The sequence below is a fragment of the Macrobrachium rosenbergii genome, chromosome 56, assembly GCF_040412425.1.
Source record: "Macrobrachium rosenbergii isolate ZJJX-2024 chromosome 56, ASM4041242v1, whole genome shotgun sequence".
In the NCBI taxonomy this organism is placed as follows: Eukaryota; Metazoa; Arthropoda; class Malacostraca; order Decapoda; family Palaemonidae; genus Macrobrachium; species Macrobrachium rosenbergii.
The window spans coordinates 21,680,852-21,692,815 of NC_089796.1; the positions used below are offsets into that span (position 1 = coordinate 21,680,852).

The 11,964-nt window shown below is 38.7% G+C and overlaps 1 protein-coding gene across 4 annotated transcripts in view; it reads left to right on the forward strand.

The window, feature by feature from the left end:
• The window catches only part of LOC136836444 (histone-lysine N-methyltransferase 2A-like), a 116,749-nt gene that overhangs the window by 23,981 nt on the left and 80,804 nt on the right, over positions 1-11,964 (forward strand). For all 4 annotated transcript variants that reach the window (XM_067100708.1, XM_067100709.1, XM_067100710.1 and 1 more), the window contains exon 4: positions 9,116-11,799. In XM_067100708.1, the coding sequence (XP_066956809.1) occupies positions 9,116-11,799 (2,684 nt within the window). The remainder of the gene's footprint in view (positions 1-9,115; positions 11,800-11,964) is intronic.

An 11,964-nucleotide genomic window follows, 5' to 3' on the forward strand; every position in this document is an offset into this window, starting at 1 on the left:
TTGCTTCTTTCCTTCCTGATGACTTCCCAGAAGATAGCTCATCTTCCCAAGATGGTTCTTTCCTCGTTGTCTAAAAAAGCGACCAAGGAAATTGAAGACTGGCCCTGCTAAGAGGGAGCAAGGTAAAGCTACTTTAGCACATTCTCCCTCTCATCTGGTTAAGAGGAGATACCTGTTGTACGCCTCCTGGGAAGCTCCCTCTTTGCGAGTCACTGCCTCCTCCCAAGGGGACTCCGGCCACATCGACTCTTCCCGTCACTCGGCCTTTGCTTTGGCGAAGATCACATTCTCTTCAGCAGACCTGGATCACCTAGCTAAGAATCTTTTCGAGGTTTGTAGCTCCTAGCTCCTTCGACTGGACAGTAGGCGCCCCTGCCAAGAAGATCAAAGACCACTAGGACATGGATCAGTACTTTGCAACCTATTTATTTGGGGCATGGACAGAACCATTGGAGATGGCTCTTTGGAACCTGCGGCCCTTTTCTCTTGTGGGGTTCTGAAGAAAAGAGAACTTTGGTACCCTTCACCACCAGAGGAGCCACATAGTCACAGAGGTCGGCTTTATTATATTCGCCTTTGGATTCGCTTCACCTTTTCCCCTCAGTTGATAGTGGAAGAAATTGCTTCGGACCTTCAGAAGTCAACTCAAAACCTCTTAGCACTTCCAAGGGCCCCAAGGTTTCGTCGTTGTCTTTTGTGCCTAAGACGGTCTCTCCGCTTCAACAACCTCCCTTTCGCGGAAGTAAACCCAAGTCGTAACCTAGGCCTTGTTCCAATGTCCGGTTCCCAGCCAGAACCATGAAGGGAAGGAGCTCTTCTAAGGCTGTGCTGAAGAAATGAACAAGTCCTTCGTGCCCCAGTTAGGAGCCAGACTCCATTTTGGGAGAAGTGGAGTCACAGAATGGTAGACCCATGGATTGTCAAGATTCTGAAGGAGGGCTACTCCATCCCCTCCTTTGGTCACTACGCCCATCGTCTTGACGGCCTACTCAAAAGGCCCAGAGAAGCATTCGGCCATTTTGAAGGAAGTATCCTCTCTCCTTGTAAGGAGAGCCATAGAAGAAGTTGAGGACACCTGCACAGATGGCTTCTAAATCATCTGTTTGTAGTCCCCAAAGCGTTGTGGGGGTTGGAGACCAGTCCTCAACGTAAGTGCCCTCAATCTCTCTGTAAGGAAGATGAAGTCCAAGATGGAGTTGAACCAGTCAGTCATATCATTCACCCGAGGGATTGGATGATAACATTGGATATGCAAGACGCACACTTCCATATCCCCATCCATCCGGACTCCAGGAAGTATCTCAGGTTTGTCTTCCAGGTCAAAGTATTTCAGTTTCAGGCTCCCTGCTTGGACCTCTCCGTGGCACCTCAAGTGTTTACTCAAGTCCTTGCCCCTCTCGCAAAATGGCTTCGTCTGATCGGCATCAACATCAGCCTTTACCTGGACGACTGGCATCTATGATCCCCTTCGAAGGAGAAGTGCACGAAGGACTTGCAGACTATTCTTCACCTTCTACCAGAACTAGAATACAATCGTCTCAAAGTCCCATATCGCAAAGAGTTCACTATCGGGATGTCTCTTCTCAGACTTTGCAGAATTTTTAAATCCCCAAGAAATATAAATTTGAATCAACAGATTTTTCCACGATATCTCGATTTTTGTGGTATTTATTATTATTATTTTTTTGTGTATGTGTGGTAAAATAAGCATTTTCAAGCCTAAAAATTCTATTTTCATGACTAAATACATTATTTATGATAAAAGATTTACTAATTTTTAAATAGATTATTGTTATTAATGCCTTAATTTGGCTGGGGAGCCCTATGGGAAAAAAAATATGAAATGCTAAATTAAAATCCTACAAAATCACAAAACAGCTTACCAATGTACATAAACATCCCAGTTATGCATATCTTTTAATGAAAAAGCAGCAAAATTTTAGAGCTACTTTATTTTATTTACAGAAGAAACTATACTGATCTGTTATCATCGAACTGGTCACTTGATGTATAAAAAGACTATTGTTCCTCCAGATGAACTGAGCTGTTTTGAAGTAGGTCCTTCCCGTAATCTTAGATCCCATTTTTTTCTTTTCTGAAATTTACTGAACTGTGCTTCATTGCATCGTCTTTAGTCTTCTGACTCTCCATGATTATCACACATAAGACTGGCAGTACACAAGAGGGAGTATTTTATCATTGTTGATGTTTCATCCAGAAATTTTATGAAAATCTGATTTTCATATGGAAGCAACTTTAAGGTTACGAAGATTACTCACTCATCCCCAGCTTGTCGGGAAGGTGGTCAGAGCACTTAGTCTCATCCTAAGCTGGAACTGTGCTGAGACTGTTCATATGTAGTAAACTCCAGTTTTCTCTCTCTCTCTCTTAATGAAATATGAATTACAGTATCATAACGAGGTCTTTGTGTACAAAATTATAAATAATGTCCATTAGTTTAATTTTGTTGCCTTTAGCCCTTCTGAAAAATTATCGCCCTAATTTTCAAAAAGTAGTGAACGGCTTTTAGTTAGCTGTCGAAGTGAAAAAGTTTTTTCTCAGAACGTAAAACCTTACAAATGTAGGACATTTTCAGGTTTTTTTATGCATAGTTTAGATGATAACAGATCTAAAATAATATTATAAATATTGGAACTGAGTGAAAAAAAATTCTGTTAGTGAAATAACATGTTAATGTGTTTACATTAATATTAGTACTATTTGAAAATTAGTAAAATTTTGAAACAGATTGTACATACAACAAGAGAATTTTATCACTGTTGATGCTCTGCCCAGTTTTTTCAAAACTTCACCAAAGGTTTAAGAGGATAGAAACTTTCAAGTGCAATAGGAAGGGAAATTTATAATATTGTGGGAAAGGTTAATAATTGCATTTTGGGAAATTTTCGATAAAACAATGTGAAAGGTTTATAAGAGTGTGGGAAGGTTTATAAAGCCTTAAAATATATACATATAGAGTAAACAATAAAATGAATATAAGGTTTCTACTACATGGATTTACGCGTGTTGCGGGGTGTTCTAGAACTTAACCCCTTCGATAGACAAGGGATGACTGTACTCATAAATCTCCAAAAGTTTCAGTTAGCCCCGACACAAAGGTTGTCTATTTGAGGATGATTCTCAACTCTCAGACTTTTCGGCCTTCCGGATGCCCCAAGATAATTTGCCAACTGCCTCAAGATGATTTTGCAGTTTTCTTGATCCTCGCCTTGTTCGCCCATGAATGGATGAGAATGACTATTTTTTGTTGTATCCATAGAGAAATTTCACAATTTTGGGCAAACGCTTTTGTAACGTCCTCCAATTGAAACCGAAAAAGCCAACTGGGACAGGAAACCCAACTGACTCTTGTCATGTTTTCCATCACCAGAAATCAAATAGACCTCCAGTGTGGCTGTTTGAAGGAAGACTTTGCATTGAAAGTCAAATGTTCCGCTTGAGCCCACGTGGATTCGTTTTTCTCATGCCAGGCAGCAAAGGAGCTTCTCTGAATGGCAGACTAAATTTGAGTGATCGCTGGTCACTTAAATATTATTCGTGAAGAGGAAAATGAATATTTTTGTTGATTTCAACTGAGCCATTTTGAAGCAGGTCCTTTATGCCAAGTGGACCATAGATACCATGGTCTGTCAGTTGACGAAGAAATGAAATGGGGCAAACTGATGCTGGAACCTGTTTGCAAAACTTCAAGAAACCTTCTCTTCCCTCTTCTGTTTCCAGTCCTGTTGATCCCCTGGGCAAGGATTGACAGTTACCGAATGTACTCCATTATGGCTTACAGGCTTGATTTGTGGTCGAGTCTTCCCCGAATGTTCAGCATTTTGTGAGGGGTGGATTTTGAAAATATTAAAACACTCCCTGACCACAACGAATGATATATTTTTCTGTACCCTCATGAAGTCCTGTTTTGGCCTTTATAAAGAAAGGAGTGGTTACCCTGACGCAAGAAATGACAGCATTTAGTGGAGTTCGTGCGTGCAGAGCGGAGGCTACTTCCAAAAATCACCATGACTACTAAAACAGACCTTCCGTTTGTTGCAAAGAGAAGGTAAATGATTGTTTGTCCACTTGCCTAATGACAGGCTTCAGACGTTTTTCATCAAGCTGGTCAGAATGAAAGTTGCTTTTCAAGAACAGCTTTGGAAGCAGGCTTCAGACAGTCAGGACACACTGGTCCGAACGAATGGCTTTTCAAGTCCTGACGCCATGAATCTCTGCAGTTCTTTGCAGACTGTCAGAAGCTGGAAAAGAACAAACAGGTTTTTCAAGAACAGCCCCGAAGGTGCTTCTCGTGAAATGCAGATGACAACCTTCTACCAACGCCAGAAACAAAACAAAGCTGGACAGTTTTCCCAGATGGTGGCTCAGATTTAACATCTCGCCTTCTGGAGACATCTTTGAATATTTAAAAAGCATTTTCAGTCGACTTCACTCCATTTGACAGATAACTGGAGTTTAAACCAACAGGGTCTAAGGTTTGTCACTCTTTAAAGGGGGACGAGCTATGCTTTATCTCGGTTTTTAAGCTCAGAGTTCTTGACCTGTCCTTAGACCCAGATCTTAATGACCTCATCAGGTCATTCAACACTTCAAAACAGAAGAAGGCCGATCTGGTTTCCTGGAATCTATACATTTTGCTCAAGTGGCTCACATGCCCTCCTTTTGAACCCCTCGGTTCTGCTTCCCTAAAGGACGTCACTCAGAAAACACTTCCTCGTAGCTTTGGCGACTGCAAAGCGGAACTGCAAGCTATTGACAAGAGGGTAAGCTTCTCCCAAGGAGACGCAGTGTGCTCTCTTACCCTAGGTTTCCTAGCCAAGAATGGGGACCCATCCAAACCCTGGCCTCATTCCTTCCACCTTAAGAATTTAATGGAAATCCTGATCCTGGAGGAAGAGGAGAGGGTTCTTTGCCCTGTCAGAGCCCTAAGATATTATCAGCGAAAGACCAAGAAGATCAGAGGACCATCCAGCATCTTCTGGTGTTCTGTCAAGAATCCTAGCCTTCTTTCGAAGAATGCATTGTTGTTCTTCCTAAGGGACCTGATTTCCAAGGCACTCTCTCGGATTCAGGACATTTTGCCTTCGTTCAAAGTGAAAGCGCATGAAGTCCGAGCAATCGTTATCCCTCTCACTTTCAAGCATAATTTGTCCCTTTCGTTCATTCTTCAGTTGACCTTTTGGAGGTGCACACATTCAAGAGAAGTCGAACAGTGTTTGCTTCACGTCTCAATTAATTAAAAGAAGTCGAAACAGTGTTTGAAAATTGCAGTACCCTGGGGCCATTATCAGTGGCTGGCATGGTATTGGAGTATGAAGCATAGGAAGCATTCTTTCACTCCTCTGTCTCTTAACTTGACATAAGGTGTTGAGTTTTTGGGGAGCATGGGGGTACTTTGTACCTGGGGTGCCCACCAATCTTAGTGGATGAGTAGTGGTTTTTTGTCAGCATAGGTGAGAGCATTGTCTGTTTGTTTGTTTTATTGGTACTGTGCCCAGGACAAGGGCACTCATTATATACTCTCACTTCTGTAGAGGCAACCCTTAGCTCAACTGCCACGCCACTACAGGCTAACATGAGCACCAATCAGAGTATCACCTGCAGTAGCTCTCTTACCAGGTAAGGAAATGACAAGCATTGTTTCAGTGCTAGCCATCCTTTCTATTTCAAAGTCATTATCACACTTTAATGTTTTGGAGTAGAATATGTCCATTCATCCCACCCACATGGGAAGTTACTTATATGAAAATTATATTTTCATAATAAAATTAAGTTTCTTATATACTTACCAAGTAATTACAGATTCAGAGCCCTCCTTTTTCCCCTCTAATGGACTTAAGGGCACAAACAGAACAATGCTATCAGCTACGTCATTCCAACACTACCCGTTAAGTGGGCGGGGCTTGTCACCAACACGAACTATCAAAGTGCTACCACAGTTTTTAAATAAAAGTCTGCCACAGAAGGTTAAAACTATAGCTATGTAATAACTTGGTAAGTATATATGAAAATTAATTTTATTTTGAAAATACATTCACACAGTCATATTCTTAACTTAAATGAGGTTAGGTTCCAGAACTCCCTCCTACAAGGCAAATTTCTTTCGTAAGTTTGGTATAGTTCTAAAATGCTAATAAATGCTTATTTCTAATGTTTAAACACTAAATATGACATAACCATGCCCTTAATATTAAGTTTTCAATCTTTAAATGAAATTTGTTACTGTAATTTCATTTAAAATTAGCTTAATACATTACCCTTAAAAAGAAATAAATGGTGATATAAAATAGAGAGTTGAAGAGAATTTCTGTCTCCTCTTCCGACTGATCTCTTTTAGAAGTCTTCTAACCTGCCTTTTTATCAACTTCTTTATTCTATGTCTCTTTCTCTTTGTTCTGAGATGCTTTGTCATGAACAAACAGTGTTTTTTATTTGGACTATACAACTCTTAGTTATTATTTCTCTTTGTTTTAGAACTATTTGCTACACTAGCACATTTACACTTCGTTGATGGTACAGTTAAAATTAGATCAATTTAAACTACTGTACAGGTAAAGATGTATGGAGAAATAATAAGTTGTAAAAATGTGCGAGCGCTAACTATGAACGAAAGAGAGAGAGAGATATATAAGGGTTGTCTTTACTTAAGAGAGTGAAATTGTTTATCAGTTATTACGGAGACAGAGAATAACAGAGAGAGAGAGAGAGAGAGAGGATATTGTCCTTACTTGAAATATCAAGTTAAATGATTTATGAATTATTACGGAGACAGAGAGAATAACATTAGAGAGAGAGAGAGAGAAAGTCATTCTTTCGCTAGATATCAAGAGATGGAAATTCATTATTAAACTAACTTTTAAGTGAAATTAAAGTCATTGTAATTTCATTTAAAAGTTAGCTTAGTACATTACCCTTAAAAAAAAAAATTAAATGGTTGATGTAAAACTATAGTGTGAAGATTAGTATACTATTTCTCTCTCTCTTCCCATTCCACTGATCTATTTTTTGTGTCTTTCGGACTTTGTTTTAAACAAAACTTCTTACAGTTTTTATTTGCACAGGTAAAATTAGATCAATTTAAAATTATGTACTGTACAGTTAAAGACATACAGAGAAACGGTAATACGCTAACTACGAATGAGAGAGAGAGATAAGTTGTCCGTAAAAGAGTGAAAATTTTTATGAATTATTACACAGAGAGAGAGAGAGAGAATTACGTAAGAAAATTTGCCCACCAGTCAGCAACACTCCCCCTTCTTGTCATGTTAAATCAACATGTCTTACAGCTTTGCCTTCGAGCTTCTTGCAAAAGATGAGAGGAAGATATTTGTTTGTTTAAAATTCGTATCACATACTAATTTTGTAATTACAGTTATATTATTATTATTTAATCTTATTAATCATATTAATATTTGAAAATTAGTAGTTATTATTAGGTAAAAAATTTATTTATCATACAAAAATAAACATATACAAGTACCACAAAAATTCTCTCATAGTAAAAAAAGAGAGAGAGGGAGAGATTATTACTTTTATTATTTAATGTTATTTAATTTACACATAAAAGCCTGAAAACTTATAAATTACATAAAAAATTAAACATAAACACTTTTGCAGGGTTTCTCAGCATTTCGTGAATATTCAGCATGTTCAGAAAACTTGTGTATGACAATTAGTTAGGTTCCAATGAAAGTTCACGTGTTCAGAATTCGGCAACTTGAATCATGGGAAGTTTGGGGTACATTGCATATTATATTCCTGCCCACGTATGCATTACAGGAAATGAAGTCAATAAAGCAGCCAAAGCTGCAACTGCTATGACAAGACCGTAAGCAGATCCTCTTGTTAGTGGTTGTATACCATCTCCAAATCCCATTTTCATCAGTAACTGGCAGAGTATATGTGATAATAAAAGTGATAGTAACAAATTAAAGCAGATCAAGGCCAATGTTGGAGTAAAGAATTCATCATATCAAAAGTAACAGCACACATTTAATTTTGACTTGTCTTAGAATTGTTCCCTCATTTGACCCATGGCTATTTGATGAATAGACCACATGATCCAAACCCACTTATAAGATTTTTGTGTGAATGTTCAAAATAAAATCAACAAGAAGTTTCAGGCTTTGGAAACAAGTTGGTTAAAGACATTTTGTCAGATTCTCCGTCTTTTTACATCAACCCAATTATATGGTTTTTAAGGATTCATAATTCAAATTTCTGACAAATTGGGATGGAACTCAGGACTCTTAAATGAAAGGCAAGGGCACTCTGCCTTCCATTTAAAACTCTGGGGTTCAATCCTGATTTAAGTCAAATTTGTGAGCCATATTTAGTCATCACAGTCTAAACTATCATTAATGAAGACAAATTCTTCAGGCCAGCTCTGAGAGTCGAATAGATTAGGGTCAGGAGTCTTGTTAAACTAATTGATAATAATAATAAACTATGCAGTTGAATATAAACTATTATAAAATTGGTAAGATTACTAATTATTTTAGTGTTGTACTTTTGATCTGTACTTTTTTATCTTGTAATTTTGCTATTTTTAGTTTGGTATAGAATTTGACATAATTGGATGAGGCAGAATAGTTTGGAATTGAGAGTATTATAGTTTTCAGTTGCAATATTAATGTTTTACCAGACAAGTCACCTAAAGTTGATTTTAAATTCTTAATAGGCTGCAAAATATGGGGTACATTTGTGCACTTGCACTTTATGCAGATAAATTCACATACTTTGCTATTATTTAACAAATTACAGCTCATGAGGAATGTTTCATTGAACTATCACCCATGTATTACAGCTCATGAGGAATGTTTCATTGAACTCTCACCCTTGTATTTGTAGATTCTTGCAGTTTAAGAGGAACATATACAAGACTGAAATTTATTACTTGGAAAAAAAAAAGGGTTTGTTCCATAAATTGTAATTCTACACAAAAAAATATTAACTACACAGGACATGATGCAGTTACACAGTTTTTGTCCCGTGAAGAAGTTGCACTATTGCCATGGTTGTATAGAAATAAAAATATTAAAGATTTCATTTTGAATTATTTTGTGAGTTTAATTGCTTGTTTCCATCTTTTCAGGAAAAGTTGAAGGCAAGTGTGTTATCTGTGATAGAGATGAAGGAGAAAACACTCGCAAGTTTGGTGTTACTATTTGTGAGATGTGCTGCTCCTTTGTCAGTAGTGCCAGTGATGGCCCCAAAGAAATCTTTGAATGTTTAGACTCAAAGGGCTTATGTCAAATACAAGGCTTGGAGGAAGAAGAGCGTTGCCTTGCATGTTGGTTAGGTAGAATTCTCCAGACCTGCTTTATGCCCAACATACTGCATGACCGCCTGCGTAAACGCTTGCCCCCTCCCCTGAAAGAGAGAATCCCTACAAGTCTAGCTCGATGTATGAATCTTGGTTCATCAGCGGCAGCTACTGAAAAGGATTCAGAACTTACCAGTCACACCAAGAGATTGCCTCTGGATCCTGGGGGAGCTGGAGGAGGAGGGGGAGGGGGAGCCTTTGGCAATGTCATGGATTTGCCTGGTGGATGGCGACGTAAAACAGGCTCAGAAGTTGTAGTCATAAGTCCTAGTGGAGAGAAGTTTAGAAGTATGCAGAAACTTGAGGAATATCTAAAAAATCAAGGAATTTGTGCAGATGCCCGTGTTTTGTTTGGCAACAGTAGTTCAGTTGTTGGGAAAACAAGTGAGGGAAAATCTCGGCCTGCACCTTCAACGAAGAGTAGTAAACGCAGCAGAGTTGTCATGACCACATTACCTGGTGGTTGGACCAGAAGAATCAAGTGGCGCTCAGCTGGCGATAAATTTGATACTTATGTTTTCAGCCCAGATGGAAGAACTTTCAGATCTAAACGAGAATTGAGTGCCTATTTTCAGGCAATTGGAAAGATTGATGACATTCATAAATACTTTCCAGTTGTCAATGGGAATTCGGATTCTTCCACACCAAGTTCAAGTGATAACACTGGCTCTTCTAGTACAGAGCCTGTGTCTAGTTCTGAAATAGGATCAGATATTAGCTCTGATGACAAGTCACCAGAGGCCTCAGAAGTTGAATTTGAAACTCCAAAATCTGAGGCTCCAAAAATACTTTCAAAATCATCGAAAGTTAAAATTAAATCTAATAAAATAAAGTCAGGAGATAGAACAGAATCACCTAAGATTCCTGACTTAAAAGTTGATTCCCAGAAGTTAGAAAGCAGTAGTGTTACTGCTGGGGACAAGGTAATAAAAAGCCACCACCCTGACCAGCCCTCAACAGTTGCAACAGATGATGATGATGATGAAGGGCTTCACAGGTCTTCAAGTAGACAGTCTGTTAGAGCTGATGTTAGTGAAGACATGTCTAGTGGTGGTTGTACAAATGACATTGAAAATTATAAGACTGAGAGGAAACACAAGAAAAAGGGATTGCGAACCAGATCTTTATTATTGACCTCCAAACAGAGAGAGACCAGCCACACAGACACTACTGAAAGTGAGTCAGAACAAAGGGTAACAAAGGAAGAAACAGTGTTTACAAGGGCTTTTGTAGGGGAGAGAGGTAAAATGCTAAGTTCTGTATCAGAAATGGAGTCACCTGAGAAAAAGGGATTATGTAGTGCCTGGAATACAGTTCTCTGTGATACTGGTGGTAATGATTTTGAGTCGTACACCAGCAAAAGTGTGGATGAAAGAAAACGATCCATGAAAACCTTGGACAGGAAAAGAGAAACTTCATTGGATGACAGTGATCATTTTGCTGTACCGAATCTTGTACCTGATACAAAAGCAAATACCGAGAAGGTCATATTAAAAATCAGTAAAAACTCCCTCACATCCCTTACACCATTTGAAGAACCTAATAAGGATAGAGCCAGAGAAAGAAGTATTCCGGGTGTATTTGAACAGGAAGAAGAAACTAGTGGTGTGGTATCTCAAGCCAGCACTGCTGAAAGTCCAACACCACCATTGGTAAGAAAGAAATCTGTATCAGGTGGCTTAGAACAGGAACAAGATTATGGAACTGAAGATGAATCCCATGATTCAGCTGCTGAATCATTCATAAGTTCTATGGCCAAAACTAGCTCTTCTAATATCAAGTCAATCATTAGCAGAGTATCTAAAACAAGGCCCAAGTTAAAGAAGAAAACTTCAATGTATGAAAGTGTTCAATTTGGAAACAATTGGAGCCGTAAAATAAAATGGAATGAAAAAGGTGAAGGAAAAGTGGCCTTATTGCATAGTCCAGATGGTCAGACTATAAGATCCCGAATTGAATTGTTGGCTTATTTTAAGAAAGCTGGCGTAACCAAAGTAGATCTTGATTATTATTTCCCACCGAACTTAAAAAGAGGTAAGAGCTCCATGTCATCACTGGTTCCCAATTCTCATAGTTCGAATTCAGTTAGTGATAACACAGTGCCAGTTGCAGTGGTAGGGTCTGGGCATTCGTCAGAGGCGAGTGATATTTCTGATAGTGAAGGTGCTCTTAAAACATCAGAAGACTCAAGTGCCTCGATGGAAGATGGTAGGAGGAGGAGAAGAGTCATTACAGACTACTCGAGGCTGGGGAGAACCCTGGATGTGTCATCTTCATTGGTGGATGGAGGTGGAAGAGTTCCACATCTTGCAAGGTCAGGCAAGAAAATAATAGTGGTGACAGGAAAAAGTGGGAAGATTCCTATTATCAAGAATGAGGCAGAAGAGCCTCCTGTTGTTTTACCAGAACCGGGAGGGCCTCGAGTGAAGCATGTTTGTCGCAGTCAAGCACAGGTGGGATAATTTTTGTAATTTTTTGTAATAGCATATTTTTATATAAAGGGTAGCTGGTGATAATGTAGTACAAGAATAATTTTTCATAATATTTTGATGAGGTGTGTAAATGTCATTTTGGTTTAAGAAAGAGGACGTGTCGAAATTTCATCGTGTCATTTTACC